The sequence below is a fragment of the Leucoraja erinacea genome, chromosome 26 (assembly GCF_028641065.1).
Source record: "Leucoraja erinacea ecotype New England chromosome 26, Leri_hhj_1, whole genome shotgun sequence".
NCBI classification, from domain to species: Eukaryota; Metazoa; Chordata; class Chondrichthyes; order Rajiformes; family Rajidae; genus Leucoraja; species Leucoraja erinaceus.
In genome coordinates this window covers 13,428,266-13,448,496 of record NC_073402.1, presented here as the reverse complement: position 1 = coordinate 13,448,496, position 20,231 = coordinate 13,428,266, and the positions used below count along the sequence as shown (strand labels likewise).

The following is a 20,231-nucleotide window of genomic DNA, read 5'->3' as shown; positions in this document are numbered from 1 at the left end:
ACTCACTGCTCAAACAAAAATATTTAAAGATTAGCTATCATTTTTGTTTCAGCCCCTGAAGGCAGTAATTTATGTTAAACTCCATGAGAGCCATGCCCTTATCTTCCTTCTCACAAGATTCTTCGAAAAGGACTTCAAAACCTGCTGGAAAGATCCCTCTTGCATGGAGCGGGACATACAGCTGAGCGGAGACGTGCCGGTGACATGAATAGGGAAAGGTCATGGCACTGAGTCCTGATGATGAAGACTATGAAACATCCCAGGCTTGAAGAGAATGGAAAGCAGAGGCCTTCCTGAGATGCCGTGGCAGTAGAAGTGGGAACCCCGCCGGCAGGGCCCGCAGGCTCGACTGACCACGAGACCAGGAACCCGGCCGGAAGGCATGAAAGCTCGTCCAATTGCAGCTTGTTGAGGGTAGCCACTGGGCCCAGACCCTGCACATCCCCTGAAGACCAGTGAGGAGGGAGTTACTGGAGACATCAGATGCCAGGCGCAAGGGCCAGTGCAAACCAGGGTAATTCCTCAAGCGCCTTTAAGGTCAGCTGCAGGGGGCGGCCCCGGGACGCAAAGATGGTTGGGCAAGGAGACGGACATCAATTCGTGGGTCAATCTGGTCGAAGGCAATATAGGAAGGCCCTCCAGGAGCCTGGGACTTATTAGATCGGGAGCTGCTCCAGTAAACTGAGCGCCCGGGCGGACTGGACTATGGACGTGGAAATGGCGCCAGAAAATTGGCGGTGCCCGCATGTGTAAATGTGCAAAAATAATTTCACTGTTCAGTTGCACGTGTGACAAATAAAGCTCCATTGAACCATAAAGCACACAAACACACACACCAGAGCACAAACTATCACAAGCAAGCTCCATCTTCGCCTCACCAAATAGCAATATCAATGTGTGCCCAGCAGATGTCACTGGATGTCTATCTGTAACAGGAGCACTGGTTAATTTACCCTTTGCCAGCCTTTCAAATAAACATCCCTTGAACTTTTACATCTACTTGATCTGATGCTCGATGATTCAACACAGGTCATAGCCCAATGGTTTGTTTAACTTAGTTACACAAAGGCTGATGGATGTACATTGACAGCTGATTCTGCAACTTTGCTGCTGCTTCACAGAGGAAAATGGTGGGAATTTAAAGTTCTCTTCAGACACCATAACGTCCACTTCAATGGCCCAACATACTGTAAGTAGTGTTTAAGGGACAGTTGTGTACTCTCCATTATCCCCAGATGGCTTGCTAGACAATTTCTGAGGGCAGTTAGAAGACTGTGGTTCAGGATTAACTCATCAGAGTTATTAACTGCTTGACTGGAGAAAATGGAACCACAATCAGCAGTGCAATCAACTTTGTAAATGTTGAATGCTCACAATGAAAAAATACCATCCTGACCAACCTACATTGCTGGCCATTTGATGGGAGAGTCTGTGTCTCCACATTCTTTCTCCACTTTGCCTTTCTGTCACTCTCTAACTATTATTTTCTTTATCTGTCGCCTATCCTTCTTTGCAAGTTCAATCAGAATTTATTAATTGCCAGAACCAATGCAGTTAACTTACTGGAAACCATCATTTAAATTTCTATTTCTTCTACTTCTATTCACCTTTTAAGTTCAATTTTGTCATTGTACCTTCTGTGCATATTCTTGGCATCCTCGTTTGACAATGCAGTAAATGATTTATTTTCTGAAATCCATAAAGAATAAAGATGTGAAGGGTGGGTGTTAGTTAATCAAATATGCCATGTAGTCAGGAGCTATACAATGATTTTGTATAACAGCAATTATTAAAGGTTATGAAACATGTGAAGCAACATTCTATAGAATGCACTCAGATGTGGTTATCAGCATCACCCAAAAGATAAGAGAAAGAATATCAGTGATACACAGCGGCAGAGAATGCCCAGACAATCGCTTGGTGCTGCCCCAATGTTGGCCTGGAGGCTCACCCAGAGCTGCCCTGGATTGGGCCAGGCACTCACTCAGTGCTGCCCTGTAGTGGTCCAGGGACTCCTCAGTGCTGCCCTGGTATTAGCCTGGGAACTTATTCAATGCTGCCCTAACGTAGAACTGGATTTCCCTCAGTGATACTCCCATGTGGGAATGGGCACTGCGTCAAAGCTTCCCCAATGTTGGCTGTGTGCTCCATCAGTGCAGCCTCCATGTCAATCCAGGTGCTCTTGTTTCTTCCTTCCTTATTTCCAACTCATGCCTGTTCTCTCCATGTAATGACTCCCACCTCTTACATGCCATTTTCATGCATTAGTTTAGATCCAGATTAGTTTTCCCTCCGGCGTATTCATTTTTCTATCACCTTTGTTTGCTGCTTTTTATTGCAGACGTTTTTGTACAAATCTTTTATTGCAATAAATCACTTTATTAATTTCACCTGCACCAGATTATCTAGCTCCTCAGACTTCTTTTCAGCGCTTCCGCTGCCTTAACCTCATAATTTATCCCTTTTTTGTTGTTGTCCATTTCTCTTGGGCGTAATTCCCAATTTGACATGGTTAATGTGGAACTCCCTCCCCTCTTCTGCATTTTGTCATTGGTAATCATTTCATCGCTTTAGTTTCATTTATTTAACTCTGACCTTAATTGAGAAATCAGCCCCAAAATCAATTTGCCAACCCATTTACTGAACTGGAAGGAGGAAACTAGACCCACACAGTTACTAACCTGGGATCAGGGAAAGTCCTTGCAGCTTCCTCTGTTCGTTGCAAGGCAACCAACTTTCTTTACTTGACAACCAACTTTCCTTTCAAACTTTTAAAAATAATTTCATGTTCTCTCTTCATAAATGAATACATGTTTCGTATTTGTTTTCTAAGTCTGCACAGAACTTGAGAGTCTTTAATTTGCAACATAAGTCTTCAATGCTTTACTCAATGCTGGCAGCAAGACGTCAAAAATGGCTGCACACACACACACTGTCTACAGGCAGGATAAACTATATACAAAACATCTCCCTTTGTCCTGTGCAGCGCCACCTGCTGCATGGGAGGAGCAACGGGTCCTCCCATCCCACACAGTCCACCAAACATCACAACATGTAATTTCAAATAGACAATTGAACAGATATCTGAGTAGGATATTTTTAGAGGGATACAGGCCAAATGCAGGTAAGTGCGAACAGTGCAGAATGCCAACTTGGTGAGCGTGGAGGAATTGAGCTGAAGGACTTGATTCCATGTTGTATTGCTCAATGATTCTATGACTCCAAGTCCACATGTTTACATTTTCTTTTTGTGCATAAAATGTGTTTCTAACACTCCCATCATCCGAACAGCGATGCCATTCATGATAGCTCTCATAAAACAATATTAAGATTAAATATGTATAGGAAGGAACTGCAGATGCTGGTTTACACCGCAGTTAGACACAAAATGCTGGAGTAACTCAGAGAGTCTGGCATCATTTCTGAAGAAAAGGAATAGGTAACGTTTTGGGTCAAGATCCTTTTCTCCAGAGATATTGCCTGGCCTGCTGAGTTCCTCCAGCATTTAGTATCTATTAAGATTAATTGGATAAAAACACTTCAAGTAATGGCGAATTAGGACTTCTACTCCTATTGGGAAGATGCCACATCACTGCCACTAATTTCCATAACCCAATGGGTCTGGCTTAAAAAGATTGATGATTTATTTATAAAATGAATTTAACTATCAAAACACCTAATTTCCTTTCAAAACAAAGCATTAGAGCAATAATCTCAACATCATGATTTTTATTCACTTATTTTCTCTAATGATGTGTGAAGGCCATCATTTATTTTCCCTTTTCTATTTGCCTTTGGTAAGAGGATGAGCTGCCTTCTTGCATTGTGCAAATTTGGCGTTGATTGTGTGCTTAGATCTCCCAATGATGACTACTCTCCCCTCTTCTCCACAGTGCAGTTCTCTAAACTAAAGACTTCAATGAAGTTGAGAGGCAAAATTTACATTGAACATGTGTGAGCAGATTAATGGTAGCTTTCAGTTTATATAAGTATCCGTGAGAATTTAATCTGCTGGGTGGTATGACCCTTGCTATTTTGTTGTAGCATGCACTGCTATTCTATTGAAAGGCATTGTCTTCAATCAATCATGCAGTTTAGAGCTCTAGTCATGTAACAGGATGAAGAAACCCATATCAGCAGGAGAGCTGCAGACAGAACATAAATGTACTGGGTATCGTTGTGTTACCCTCCATAACAGCTTAGCGAGCAACACAGACTCCATGTTGAAAGACTGCAACACATACTCCACATAGACTGCACCAGAGGCAAAGTTTGTTTGGTATTGCGACTGTGGCTCCACTAGCTGCACCATTGTGCTGTCTCAAATAATCTGGAACAAAATGACCAGGATGGTCATTTTAGGGTGGCAGAGTGGTGCAGTTGTGGAGTTGCTGCCTTACAGGGCCAGAGACCTGGGTTTTATGCTGATTCTGGGTGCTGTCTGTGTGGACTTTGTGCATTCTCCCATGGTGTTCTGCTTTCCTCCCACAGTCCAAAAATGTACAGGTTTGTAGATTAATTGGCTTTGGTAAAGATTAGAAAATTGTCCCGTGTGTAGGATAGTGCTAGTGCACGGGGATCACTGGTCGGTGTGGGGTGAGAGATTGCAACCTTCACGTGGGCCACCCTGTTTCAACATGTAATCAACCGGACGTACACAAACAATAGATTAAATAGAACAAGTTGACCTGCATTTTTAGATTCAAGAGATTCAATTTAATTGTCATTTGGACCCCTTGAGGTCCAAACGAAATGCCGTAGGCTGTGCACGTCATACGCTAGAAGAAGAAGAAGTCTGGTCGGCGTCGACTCAATGGGCCGAAGGGCCTGTTTCTGCTCTGTATCACTAAAAAAAATTAGACCAATACTCTACTCCCGTTCATAAGAATGTCCAAGTTGCTGTGTTTATTAAAAATCAAATCTCATAATAGAATATTAAGGACATTGATATCCTCATGAATTATTCTCACTGTGTACTGTACCCAAAGACAACGGTCCTTTAGGTTCTAAAAGCCTCAGCAATACCTCTTCACAAGTCTCGGTTTAGCCCCACTGTTTTCTCGATCTTTCGGAGGGATAGCTGCACAAGGTTGGATAAGCAGACATCCTGCCAAGCGACAAAAAGGCAGGTTATCAATCAATACAAACAAACTGCATGTCATGATGGGAATCAAACTTGATATTGCAGTAGATTATGTCTATTTTAGTCGGTTTATTAAAGCACATGCAACAATAGTTTCACCAAATCAGGCCCAGTTCAATCAATCATTTGTTACATACGAAGTGTGAAAAATAAAGAGTAAAATAGCTTCAGGCTGATAATTATAGGCTATAATTGTTGCCCTTTTTCTATTCCACACTGTTCGTACACAGGGTATGTGCGGATAAGCACAGCATAACCATCGTACCATTTTCGGAGCTACGTCCGTGCCTAGTCTGATAGTAAATGTTATTCGTGAGAAGGAACTGCAGATAAACACAAAAAGCTGGAGTAATAAATGTTATTTGTTAAATTGAGTCATAATTAACACAGAAATCTCCTGATCTACAATTTAAAAAAAATCAGTTCCTACCCATTAAACATGACACAATGAAAATATACAACGGATGCAATTAATGTCTTATCTGATGACTTAAATGTTTAGTTTAAAAATGCTAAGTTCATCACGTTGGAAGGTGCTTCAGAAGAAAATGTAAGGGACGAAAAATGTAATTATTTTGGAGGCTGTGAGTATAATGCATAGGGACCAAAGTTGATCAAACTGCTTTGGATCATGGCTATCACCACAAACCCAATGTAAGCAGTCTGAATCTGAAAGCTTAAAATGTACCAACTTCAGTATGCACAGGATTAATCTGATGGGTGAGGGTGGAGTTAGAACAAATGGAAAACTGGGTCATCATAGCTGAAAATATAAATGTGTGTTAAAGTGGAAGGTGTGTGTGTTGGACCAGAGGCCGTTTCAAATGCTAATAAGGCAGCTGCTTCTTCTGATCTTTATGCTGAAGAAAAATAGCTCATTTATTATTTAATATTTTGGTACCACTACTGTGGGAAAGAACAGCATTTCTCACCCACTGAGCTGGGAAGGAATCACTGCACATCTTCTCTGTGGAATATCCCTCTTCCATATTTATGCTGGAACTAAAAAGATTTATATTGCTTTATGTTTTTCAACTATATCCAATGAATTATTTCAACAGTTGCATTTCCTCCTTTTTCAACAAACAATGCCAGCCAAGAATTATTGTTTTGGACATAATGGATGGGGATGATGACAATTCCATTTCTTTATAAAATAGAAAAGTTATTCCCATTTATTTAAATTTTTTATTTTTTTATTTTAATCATTAGATAAACAGAGAGCTTTTATGAGATTTAGATTAAACGTGCTCTTTCTCATTCATAACAATTAGTTAATTTTAATTTATACTAGAGTAAGTGGGACCCGTTGAGTCCCAGCTTCACACAGGAGGGCTGGTCCCCCAATGCAATATTCCACCTCCCCACCTATTCCAATGTTGCTGGCCTGTGGTGGGGGGGAGGGGGAGAGGGGGGGAGGGGGGAGAGGGGGGGGGGCTTTCTGGCATGCTAGCATGGATGTTGTGGGCTGAAGGGACTGGTTTCCAGAGGGCTAGTATGGACATTGTGCGCCAAATGGAGTATTGGGCTGGCAGCTCAGTCACTGAGGCCTGGCAGCTCACTCAGGCATGGCAGCTCAATCACTCAGGCCTGGCAGCTCAGTCAGGCCTGGCAGGCTGGCAGCTCAGTAACTCAGGCCTGGCAGGCTGGCCCCTGAGAAACTGCCAGAAATTCTGCCAAAAACAGGTGACAGACTTTGTGAGAGAGAAGGGGGGAGGGTGGACAATCAATTTTAGAAATGTTCATCTTTTTTTACAGATCACAGCAATGAAGGAGGAAAGTCTATCCTTCCATGGATCTCTGGAGCGCTAGTATAGGTGTTGTGCGCTGAAGGGACTGGTTTCCAGAGGGCTCTGTGAGAACACACAGGCATGGGAAGTGGAAAAAAGATTTATTAAAGTTTAAAATGTGAATGACTCTCAAAATATAAACTCAAAAATCATCATTAAAAGCAGGTCAGCAAATCCAATCTCACAGCACTCGAAGCGGAGTGCAGGCAGCAAATGCAATCTCACAGCACTCAAAGCGGAGTGCAGGCAGCAAGTCCAACCTCACAGCACACCAAACAGAGTGCAGGCAGCAAGTCGAACTTCACAGCAATCCAAGCAGTGTGCAGGCAGCAAATCCAATTTCACAGCACACCAATCAGAGTGCAGGCAGCAAACCCAACCACACCAAGCAGGGTACACAAAAATGCTGGAGAAACTCAGCGGGTGCAGCAGCATCTATGGAGCGAAGGAAATAGGTAACGTTTCGGTCCAAAACCCTTATTCAGACTGATAGGGGGTGGTGGGGAGAAGGAAGGAAAAGGGAGGAGGAGGAGCCCGAGGGCTGGGGGATGGGGAGGAGACAGCAAGGGCTAAAAAAATTGGGAGAATTCAATGTTCATGCAGGCTCCCCAAGCGGAATATGAGGTGCTGTTCCTCCAATTTCTGGTGTTGCTCACTCTGGCCCATACCCAGGACAGAGAGGTCGGATTGGGAATGTGAGGGGGAGTTGAAGTGCTGAGCCACCGGGAGGTCAGGTAGGTTCTTGCGGACCGAGCGGAGGTGTTCGGCGAAACGATCGCCCAACCTCCGCTTAGTCTCACCGATGTAGATCAGCTGATATCCGAAACAATCGCCCAACCTCCACTTAGTCTCACTGATGTAGATCAGCTGACATCCGAAACGATCGCCCAACCTCAGCTTAGTCTCACCGATGTAGATCAGCTGACATCAGCACACCAAGCAGGGTGCAGGCAGCAAGTCCAATCTCACAGCAAGCAGAGTGCAGGCAGCAAGTCAAACCTCATAGCAGTCCAAGTAGGGTGCAGGCAGCAAGTCCAACATCACAGCACTCCAAGCAGAGTACAGGCAGCAAGTCCAACCTCATAGCAGTCCAAGTAGGGAGCAGGCAGCAAGTCCAACATCACAGCACTCCAAGCAGAGTACAGGCAGCGAGCCCAACATCACAGCACTCCAAGGATTGTGCAAGCAGTAAGTCAAAACTCACAGAACTACAGAGTGCAGGCAGCAAGTCCAATCTCCCAGCACTCCAAGCAGACTGCAGGCAGCGTCCAACCTCACAGCACTCCAAGCAGAGTACAGGCAGCAAATTCAATCTCACAGCACTTCAAGTGGCGTGCAGGCCAGCAAATCCAATTTCAGAGCATTTCTAGCAGAGTGCACACACATACACTCACACACACAGAATCAAACACACACACACGCACACGCACACACACATGCACTCTCACACACACAGTCACACCCACAGTCATACACACACACACTCACATATTCAGGAACAGCTTCCTGACAGCCATAAGGCTATTTAACATAGTAAATAAGCTCTGAACTACAAAATACTATATTATTTGTAGTTTGTTATTTGTTGATCACATACACCCTCCACCACACACACAACCTTCACCTCACACACACACAGGTTGGACTTGCAATGTTTTAAGACTCATTCACATTTTAAACTTTAATAAATCCTTTTTCCACTTGCCAGGTATACGTGTTCTTCATCACAATGGGTACCTAATAGGCAGGAATGGCTACGCTGTCGGAGAGCCACTAAGAGTGCATGGGGGGGAGGTTGAGGGGAGATGGACTGAATGCGTGGGGGGAAGGGAATGGCAAGGAGCAGAGTTTGGGTGTGAAGGGTGGAGGGGTAACTGAATGAACTGCCACCACACCAGCTGTAAGTGACTGAAGTGCCAGCCCACCAGCCATGACTTAGTAAACTGCCAGCTCACCAGCCATGACTCACTGAATTGCAAGTCCACTAATCCATTCAGTCCACATTGTCCATACTAGCCCTCTAGAAACCAGCCCCTTTAGCCCACAACACCCACACTAGCGCTCCAGGGATCCACGCAAGGATAGACTTTCATCCTTCATTTCTGTGATCTGTAAGAAAATATGAAAATGTCTAAAATTGATTGTTCACCCTCTCCCCCTTCTCTCTCACAGTCTGTCACCTGTATTCAGCAGAATTTCTGGCAGTTTCTGAGCTCCCACCAGGCCTGAGTTTCTGAGCTCCCAGCTTGCCAGGCCTGAATGACTGAGCTGCCACACCTCAGTGACTGAGCTGCCAGACCAAAAATTCATTTGGCCCACAATTTCCATACTAGGCCTCTGGAAACCAGTCCCTTCGGCCCATAAAACCCATGCTAGCAATATTGGGATTGGTGGAGAGGTGGGATATTACGTAGGAGGACCAGCCCTCCCGTGTTAAGCTATGGACTTAGTCTGGGAGTCTATAAATCAGCCAAAATAGAAGGGTTTTTACAAGCAGCAGCTTGCACACTGTTCCAATGATGCCCTGCACAATCATGCAGCTGGACTGATTCTGGGAAATGTATGGGCTGCCAAGCACTTTGTTGTACTTGATGAGATGCTATTAAAGTATGATTTGTATTTAATTTAATATTTGGCCTACAGACTTTTACAGTTTTCAATTAAGGTCGTGCATTAACGAAAACCGAACTTGATCCCTAATGTACTTCTGTGCTGTTGAACTGGACAATTGTGAGTTCAATGGTAGCCTCTCAAATGTTCAGCTTATGAGATAATGTGAAGCTGTTCTTGTTTCCTCATGATGCGCTTCCTTTTCCATCCAGACCTTCCAATATCTCCTGAAACATTTAGGGTAGTGATATACAGGCCAATCTTTCTAAAGGAGTGAAAAATAGTTCATGCTATATTAGTCGGCTGCCAGTGACTAGAGGAGTTCTGCAGGGGTCAGAGCTGGGGCAGCTACTCTTCACGTTGTATATTAATTAATTGGACAAGGAGATTGAAGGTTTTGTGGCCAAGTTTGCAGAAGATTATGAAAATAAGTGGAGGTGCAGGTAGGTGCAGGAGGCCTCATAATTAAAGGATGTTCCTTTAGGAAGTGGATGAGGAGGAATTCTTTAGGCAGAGTGTAGTGAATCTGTGGTATTCTTTGTCACAGAATGCTGTAGAGGCTGTCAACGGTTATTTTTAAGGCAGAGATAGATAGATTCTTGATTAGTACGTGTGTCAGGAGTTATGGGGAGAAGGCAGGAGAATGAGGTTAGGAGGGAGAAATAGATCGGCCATGATTGAATGGCAGAGTAGACTTGATGGGCCAAATGGTCTAATTCTGCTCCTATCACTTATGACCTTATGACTTATGACATGTATCAATTTCAAGAAAACAGCTCTAAGATCCAGATAGGTATAATATGTTTGTTAAGTAGTGAGTAGCAAATGAGTTATAAATTTGCTAACTGGGAAAAAGGCTATTGTGAAATAATGAGTGAAGGAAAATGATTTGTTTAAGATATTGATCATTGTATAGTTCCGTGGGATATATTGGAATGTCAAAGTCAAGAATGGTTGCACTTTTAAGTAGAGCTGATTTTTTAAAATAATTTGTAAGTTTTGAGATAAGAAGGCTTTGGTCTGAAAAATTAAAGTGTATCTGTCAAAATTATTGTAGTGTGTTGAATATTCAATGTTCTGCTGGCTGTAAATCAATATTTTGGTAATCAATCCTCAGGCACACCAAACGACGGTAATGCCCACACAAACTGCACTTATTGCAGGTGGCGCACAAGGATTTTGAGAATCCCAAAATCCTGGGACGCTGCTGTAGGGGTTTTGCATTTCCCTTTATTTCACTTCGGGCCCAACTGCCCGAGTTATTCTCTCCCTTGTCGGAGGGTCAAACGGCCACCACTCCACTCGAACGGTTTCCAAGAGAGAGAATACAACAAAAGGGATTCCCCTAGGTTCTAGACCTCGGAATTATGGTGGGATATGATAAAAGGTTGAATTGACCAGAGTGTGCTGATGAGGGAAAGCAGAAACCAAGATGGACTCAAAGCAAGTCTAAAATTTACAGGCTTTATTCAACAATGAGAAATCGAATCTCACCAACACTACATAATACGTGGCTAAACTTTTGTTTAAACTAAGACTATGGACGGAAAACTATCGGGCACGTCGTAAAACTTACTTTACACAATTTTACTTGCAAGTACCCCCTTTCCCCTTCTTCTCAACCTCTATCCTATTTCGGGAATTTCACCAGGTCACTGGGGTACTTACAGTTGGTCTCACGAGCCGTCCAGCAGAGCAGAAAAAGAGAAAGAGTTCTGGCTTGACTCCTGTTTTATACCTGAGCTTCCTTTAAAACCCCCAGGTGATCCTCTGGATAAAAGGGTTCTTTTGATGATTCCCAGTTTCGAACTGGCATGAACAATAGGCTTCCGATGATAAGGGGTTTGCTGATGTCATGATCCCTCAGCCTGATCGTTATCCCATCGCATGATGGGCTCCTATTGTCTCGATGGATGGGTCATCCAAGATGGTGATTGAGCATGGGCTGGCCTGTTTACCACCGTCTGCTGAGGCTTGGTTCCTTCCTTTGTGTATCCAAGATAATCTCGTTATCTCCGTCTCAGCCTTTACTGTCCACATCATTCGCATATTTGTGTGATGCCCAAGTCCACAGGCCAGACAGGTTTGTGGATTGGGGTTTTTTTTCGTTGCAGCCAGCAAATCTGTCTTTTTAAAATATCCATGTCCTTATCCAAGTTCTTCCATAATTATGGAGGATTTGCCCCAATAACTTTCACTGCGCACTACCACGCATCACTGCATACGCCACCACGCGTCATGCGTGCATAATGCACGCCACGCGTAAATGATGTCACGTAAATGACGCACAAATGACGCCCAAATGGGACAGACCCTTATCTCAGTGGGTCAGGCAACATCCTGGAGAACATGATGGGTGATATTTCAGGTTGGGGCTCTTCTTCAGAATTAATTTAGGAGAGGGGGGGGGGGGGTGGGGAAACTGGAAGAGAGGGTTGGCAGGACAAAACATGACAGGTCATAGGTGTACACAGAAGGGGAGGGGGGTTGATTGGTAGATGATCGTACAAAGACCAGAGAAAAAAACAGATTATGTGAAACAATAGGATTGAGGAGTTGTGAACCAAAGATCCTATAGCGAGCAAGATAGTCCACTCGACGAAAAAGACATAGTACGGTCATGGGCAGATTCATGGGTAATTTACGGCCCCATTTCCGTAACCGGCTTCCATCTCCGCCATCCTTGTCCGCCATAGCGGAGCAAAGATACTAGTGCGGAGACAGAAGCCGGTTAAGGAAACATCCTCGTAAAAATCAAAGATCTTAGATAAAAATCTTCTCCTCATTTTCTCTCTACCTCACAATAAAAAGCAAAAAGATGCCTATGTTCCTGCCACAGCGTGTGGGAAGTTTGGCCCGGATCAGCACGGCTGGGACGCCAGGGTAAAGATGCGGGGAGGTTGCAATGTATTTATATGTAATGTTGTCCCTTGTCTGGGCCTTGAGTCTGAAATAAAGTTCAACATTAGATATAAAAACCTGGAGAAATATATTTGTGTGTGTTATATGATTATATACATTTATATCACATTCATATGTGTGTGTATGTGTGTTCTTTCCTACACAATCTAATCAGTTGTATGGTCGCTGAATAAAACCATCCTTAAGTTATACATCATTTTTTAATCTAGCTCAAAACATGTTTTATTTTGTTAAATGCTTCATTTAGAAACCCCCACCATTACAGACAGATCTCATTCCGCTCTCTGGCTATTGGGAAGACCAGACCCATTTTATTGTTGAAACACAATTCCATAGACACAATTTGCTCCATAGATGCTGCTGCACCCTCTGATTTTCTCCAGCACTTTTGTCTACCTTCCATAGACACAATAAATAATTAAGGAACATTAAGGAATATTCCAAGAGTAGAGCAACTGGAATTTTCATGTTGCTATTATTTTTCCAAATACTGCAGTTGTGAACAGTGTGATTAGATGAATTACAGAATGCACGTGTAATACAAAAATCAACTCAAATACAAACACAGCACATGAGCCATTTAAAAATAAAAGTTTAAAAAACCCCAATAAAAAGTACAATTAACAGAATCATAATTTGTTAACATATTAATCTTTAACAAAATTTAACAGAATTATGAATCTATCCCTATATCACACACCATAACTGTTCCCCCGCAACGCTGATTACACTGTGAGAGGGACGGGTCGGGTTACTAAAATTGGACGGAAAAAAGGCCCATGTTCCGCTCCGCTGCGTACTACAAGTCAGCCCATTGCATGTAGCAGGAGTGGTCTATATTGCTCCGCTATAGGATCTTTGTTGTGAACCGTGAAGCCAGATGAAGGAAGTGAATGGTGGAGGGGAAGGGAAGAAGTAGGTGCGAGTCAAGGTGGAGCATGGAGGTAGAGGGGATGGGAAGAAAGGGGTTGTGGGGGAGAAGGGAGAGGAAGGTGGGGTTGTTAGAGTTTACCTAAAATTGGCGAAATCAATGGTCATTCTTTTGGGTTGTACCTATTTCTCCCCTCCAGTCACATTTGTTCCTCTGGTTTTGGAATTCATAACTCTTCAATCCTTTTGTGTCACACCTACATGTATCCATAACTTGCCACATTTTATGCTGCAACACTCACTCCCTTCAGGCTTTCTTAACGCCCCCCCCCCCCCCCCCCCCCCCCCCCCCCCCCCCCCCCCCCCTCCCTCCCGCTACATGTCATATCAAAAGGTATCCTTATTTAGCAAATCATTTTAAATTTCAATTTCCCTCTGGTTCTTTTCTCCCTGTGCCTCTGCAGCGAGATTTGGACTGATCTTGAGCCAACACAAGGGCGTTTCCCTGTTCACAATATATTCTCACTGCCCTCAGTCACTTCCCATCTCAGAATCAATCAGCAAGCAGTTTCTGTGAAATATACATTGACCAGAACCAGGTCCAAACCAAAAATTGTGTTTTGCTGGAAAGCACCGTGAGTAAATTAATTAAATAATTTATCTAGATAATGTGTTCATTTGCTTCCAAAACAATCAATTTTTCATGGAGATTCCTTGTGCTTTTCCAGGTTTTTACAAGATGTCAATATCCATTGAAGGAGTATTGCAAAACCTTGACACCGGAAGATGTGTAGGGGTTGAAATCTACAACAATAGTACGCAATACATTTTAACTGAACCTGAGTAAGTAAAAGAACAGTTCTATGCAATTCTCTCTTTGGAACAAGTTCAAAGTACTGTACAGCGCTTAGTTAAACACTTTTGATGCATTATTGAGATTAAGTCCGGTGTTGACAATCATTTTCCCAAATGAGATATCAAAAAAAGTTATTTTGACGTTATGGAAAACAAAAAAAGTGGGCTGATGTTATTTTTCTCAATCTAATTTGCTCCCAGTTGCAACAAAATAAGTGAATGTACAATTAAAGCAATGCTAGTTAAATATTTCTGTTATGATTATAAAATGCACAAGATGACATTTTAACTTCATTTGATAACACTGCATGTTCACTTTATTGAGGACACTTCCACATTTAAATACAATATATTTTGGCTGCTGCCCTTTTTGCCTGACAGTGGTCTTGGGAAGATTAGAACTTTTCTTATATATAAAGAAGCAATTGACCTAATAGCACCGTACCTAAAGAACAATCGGAAATAGTCTGTCTTTCGATACCGTAATACAGATGTAATGTGTCTGTTACAGGACCTACAGTTACAGTGGCCGAGTGGCCGATCCACCACCCCCCATTATTGACCGGGGACAGAAAGGAGTGTGTGTGTTCATCAAGACTCCATACACAACCCGCGGTGCTGTCGGGGTGCTGACCTACAAGTTCGGCAGCACTCAGATCTCGCTGCAGGTTTCCAACCCGTTTGACTACAACAGGTACAGCATCGAGTTTGCTCTGTATGTCCCCGACTACTTCATTGCGACTAACAAAAACCTATACACCCAGATGTACTCCGAGCTAACGGAGTCACCTTCCTTTACCAAGACAGCGCTGGGCAAGGGAAACACAGCACTGAACATCACTAAAGGGAAGATATTGGTTTCAGCCACCATGTCTAATGAGCGGAAAGCTATTCTCAAAATAGATATCAGAGATGCTTAACTCCCTGCAAAACCTCTTGTATTAGATACAAGTCCTTCATTATTTTAATTTGATCACTAACCATTTTTTTCCATTGTTTGTTATCTTCTTACTCTAATGTTGTGTTCTGATCCCTCTGCCATGACCACTGCTGGTAATTCATTCTATAGTCTGTTAATTTTTTGCTTGAAAAATAAATAGTTTAACTTCTCCTGTTCAGCAGGAGATCTTAAAGTTCACTGTTGGTAATTTGGCAATTTTCTTTTCTAATTGTAATCACATATCTAAGGATAATAAAACTATAATCTATCATCAGTACTGCTCTTTTTTTTCTCTCATTGTGAAGACCTTAAAGAGGCATTAAAAAAATAACTAATTGTTAGAACATTTTCATACCTCAATTATGAAACCATTGATGTTAAACAATCGAGAATGTACCCTGATTGACTAGCTAATTCTTTTTTTTTGTTTGTTTTTTGTACTATCAGTACTATAATGTCATGCACTGCACCATAATGCAAACACACAACTTGGCCAAACAAAAATGAATGGCAAAATGTGCTTTATTTTTTCGTGGAGATATCTATAAAAATACTACTGGTAGAAGTGGGACACAATTGCGCAAGGCATGTGGGCTGGCTTTGGAACCGTGCTGGTTTTCGATGGATGGTGAGGCATATTACATTCAATAAAATTAGAGAATATTTTCTGGATGACCACTATAAAATTAATTGGCATGGCAATGAGTGGTTAGTCCCGTTATTTTATAAAATTATGCAATGTGTGATGGCTACTCGAGATATCCAGAGGAGACACAATGAACTGCTGATGCTGGTTTACAAAAACGACACAGGAGGGGGGGGAGAGAGGAGAGGGAAGAGAGGAGGGGGGAGAGAGGAGGGGGAAAGAGGGCAGGAAGGGGGGAGAGAGTGGGGAGTGGGGGGGGGGAAGGGAGGGGGAGGTATAGGAGGGAGAGAAAGGAGGTGGGCAGAGAGGAGTTGGGGAGGGAAGAGGGGGGAGAGAGGAGGGGGGGTGAGAGGAGGGGGGGGTGAGAGGAGGGGGGGGGGGTGAGAGGAGGGGGATAGAATATGGGGGATAGGAGGGGGGGAGAGAGGAGGGGGGAGGAGGGGGGGGGAGGGGGTGGTGGGAGTTAGTGGGGAGGGGGTGCAGTCACTCAGGCCTGGCAGCTCAGTCGCTCAGGCATGGCAGGCTGGCAGTTCAGTAACTCAGGCCTGGTGGGCTTGCAGCTGAGAAACTGCCAGAAATTCTGCTGAAAACAGGTGACAGACTGTGTGAGAGATAAGGGGGAGAGGGTGGACAATCAATTTTAGACATTTTCTTCATTTTTTTACAGATCACAGCAATGAAGGAGGAAAGTCTATCCTTGCGTAGATCTCTAGAGCACTAGGATGGATGCTGTGCGCTGAAGGGACTGATTTCCAGAGGGCTAGTAATGGACATTGTAGACTGAATGGATTCTTGGACTTCCAGTTCAGTGCGTCATGGCTGGTGGGCTGGCAGTTCACTAAATCATGGCTGGTGGGCTGGCACTTCTGTCATTTACAGCTGGTGGGCTGGCAGTCCAGTCACTCACGGCTGGTGGTGGCAGTTCACTCAGTCACCCCTCCTCCCCCCCCCCTCCCCCCCCCCCCCCACCCCTCCACTCTGCCCCTTGCCCCCCCCCCCCCCCCCTCCCCCCCCATGCATTCACTCCAACCTCCCCCCCCCATACACTCTTAGATGCTCTCCAACAGTGCAGCCATTCCTGCCTATTAGGTTCCCATTGTGATGAAGAACACGCAGGCGTGGCAAGTGGAAAAAGGATTTGTTAAAGTTTAAAATGTGAATAAAAACATAGAAACATAGAAAATAGGTGCAGGAGGAGGCCATTCGGCCCTTCGAGCCAGCACCGCCATGCATTGTGATCATGGCTGATTGTCCCCTATCAATAACCTGTGCCTGCCTTCTCCCCATATCCCTTGAATCCACTAGTCCCTAGAGCTCTATCTAACTCTCTTAAATCCATCCAGTGACTTGGCCTCCACTGCCCTCTGTGGCAGGAAATTCCATAAATTCACAACTCTCTGGGTGAAAAAGATTTTTCTCACCTCAGTCTTAAATTACCTCCCCTTTATTTTAAGACTGTGGCCCCTGGTTCTGGACTCACCCAACATTGGGAACATTTTTCCTGCATCTAGCTTGTCCAGTCCTTTTATGATTTTATATGTTTCTATAAGATACATCCTTATAAACTCCAGTGAATACAAGCCTAGTTTTTTCAATCTTTCCTCATATGACAGTCCCGCCATCCCAGGGATCAATCTCATGAACCTATGCTGCACTGCCTCAATCACAAGGATGTCCTTCCTCAAATTAGGAGACCAAAACTGTACACAATTTTCCTGATGTGGTCTCACCAGAGGCCTATATAACTTCAGAAGAACCTCTTTACTCCTATACTGAAATCCTCTTGTCAAAGTCAAAGTAGCCTTTATTGTCATTCAGACCTTTTGGTCTGAATGAAATTTTGTTGCCTTGCAGTCATACATATAATAAAAATGACAAAAACACACAAATTAACATCCACCACAGTGAGTTCACCAGGCACCTCCTCACTGTGATGGAAGGCAAAAATCTTAAAGTCTTTGTCTCTTCCCTCCTTATTCTCCCTCAACGCCGAGGTGATCCAGGCTTCAGATGTTGTGACCTCGCCGGGCGATGGTAAGTCTGTCCCGTGGCTGAATCCAAGCACCGCGAACAGGCTGGTTCAAGCTCCACAGCTCCAAGGTCGGGTCACCGTTGCCGCTGGAACGCCACAGCTCCGAAATCAGGTCGTCGCTGCCGCTGGAATGCTGCCCCAGCTCCGAGGCCGCCAGCTCCGCTATTAGGCCTCGGCGCAGGTGGAGATGGAGACGGGGGATACGACAAGAGAAGTCGCATCCCCCCCGAAGGAAGAGACCAAAAACACGTTTCTCCCCCCACCCACACACATACACAACCTAATAAACCAAAAATTAACTAAAATAGGGCAAAAGAACAACAAAAAAGAGAAAAACAAACTGACATTGCTTTTAAGAGTCATTCATAACAAACATTGTTATGAATGACTCTTAAAATATAACAAGAATTTAAATGTTAAAGATGATAAGTCTTAAGTTCTTTCTTGTTGTGTCTCTTGTTGTGTTCTGCTGCTCACTGCCTCTTGATGTCTCTTTGCTGTTCATATAAAAAAAACACAATTTTAATGGAGAGAAGTTGAGCAGTCAAATTTTAACAAAGAAAATCTGAGAATTTACCTCGTCATCATTCAAGCAGAGTGCAGGCAGCAAGTCCAATTGCACAGCACTCCAAGCAGAGTGCAGGGCAGAAACATCAATTGCACAGCATTTCAAGCAGAGTGCACACACATACACTCACACACACTAACACTCACACACACACACACACACAGACACACACACACACTCACACACACAAACGAACACAAAGACACACACACACATACACACTCACACATACACACACTCACACAAACACACACACACACAGACACACACACACAGGCACACACAGACACACACACTCACGGACACAGACAGACACACTCACAGATGGACACAGACAGACACACTCACAGACAGACACAGACACACACACACACAGACAGACAGCCACACAGACAGATACACAGACAGACACACACACACAGCCGCATGCACAGACAAACTCATGCACAGAAGAGACACACACACACACACACAGTCACACACACACACACACACACACACACACATAACCAAAGACACACTCACATACACACACCATACATATGGCAGTAAACATTTTTGAATACTCAAACTTGCCTAGGGCTAGTGAAAGGAATGAATTGGAAATTGTTAATGAAGATTTGGTAAAGGCACTAGAAAGTCTGAAAGGGACAGTTGAAAACAAATTAGTTAAGTTGGGAGAGTTAATTTATCAATATGGTACGGACAGGTTTGGTGTTATTGAGAAAAAGAAAGTGCAGGCTCCACAGGTGGTTAGATCTAGACGAGACAGAAAGTGAAGGAGAGGAGACAGTTGAGAAAGCAGTGGAGAAAGGATACCGTTGATGAGAGAGAGGGAATTCATGTTTTGCAACAAATTGGTTAGCAATATTAAGATGGGCAGAACTGGAGGAAGAAATAGGAGTGAGTCAGGTAGAACATTTTATATGGATTCATTTAAATTAGTTAAAAATATGTTAATCATAAACATAATCATATTTTGTTAGCCAAGTATGTTTTGCAACCTATGAGGAATTTCATTCGCCATACAGTCATACCAATAAAAAGCACCAGAACACACAAAATACATTTTAACATGAACATCCACCACAGAGACTCCACACTGTGATGGAAGGCAAAAAAAAGTTCAATCACTCCCTTCTTTGTCCTGAAGTGGTCGGGGCCTCGATTGGGACAATCTTAAGGCCCTGTCCCACTTACGTGTCCTTGGCACACAAATTACGCGACCTTGCCATCGCGGTGAGGCGCACGGGCATCGTGTGGCCGCACGGGGCTGGTCCCACTGAGAAATGTGGAGGGGTATGGAGTTGTGCGCGGTATCGCGCGGTGCTCTGGGATTTTGTACTGAACGAAATCTTTGGACGCCAACGGCCTGTCGTGTAACTGACAGTGGGACAGGCCCACGACCCTGGCACAACGCAACGTCTCACCTCCAACAGCAGCAGAAACAGATCGTCAAACTCAGCCTAGGGCTCACGGCCATTGGGGATCCGGGTCCGCCCGCACTTCTACTCCCAGAGTGGGGCCAAGAAAATTGAAGATAGACACAAAATGCAGGAGTAACTCAGCGGGACTGGCAACAACTCTGGTGAGAAGGAATGAATGACGTTTCGTGTCAAGATTCTTCTTTCAGACTGAAGAAGGGTCTCGACCCAAAACATCACCCATTGCTTCTCTCCAGAGATGCTGCCAGTCCCGCTGAGTTACTCCTGCATTTTGTGTCCATCTTCAAATGACGTCACGCGCTCCAGACGGCTGTGCGGGCGCATGAAGATGTGCGCGACCTTCGCGGGACCATCTTAGCCTTAACGCGATGACGAAGTCACGTAATTAGCATGCCAAGGACACGTAAGTG

The 20,231-nt window shown here is 43.9% G+C and overlaps 1 protein-coding gene across 2 annotated transcripts; it reads left to right on the top strand.

Annotated features, from left to right (window-relative positions):
* The first annotated feature begins 285 nt into the window (after positions 1-285).
* Positions 286-15,393, top strand: LOC129709661 (hydra actinoporin-like toxin 1). Of its 2 annotated transcripts, none has more exons than XM_055656154.1 (3): positions 286-1,189; positions 14,064-14,178; positions 14,702-15,393. In XM_055656154.1, the coding sequence occupies exons 2-3, from the start codon at positions 14,075-14,077 to the stop codon at positions 15,108-15,110; spliced, it is 513 nt and encodes a 170-aa protein (XP_055512129.1). In that variant the 5' UTR covers positions 286-1,189; positions 14,064-14,074; the 3' UTR covers positions 15,111-15,393. The 2 variants fall into 2 exon arrangements, with proteins under 2 accessions (XP_055512129.1, XP_055512130.1); XM_055656155.1 differs by lacking the exon at positions 286-1,189 and adding an exon at positions 13,876-13,970.
* Positions 15,394-20,231: the final 4,838 nt, after the last annotated feature.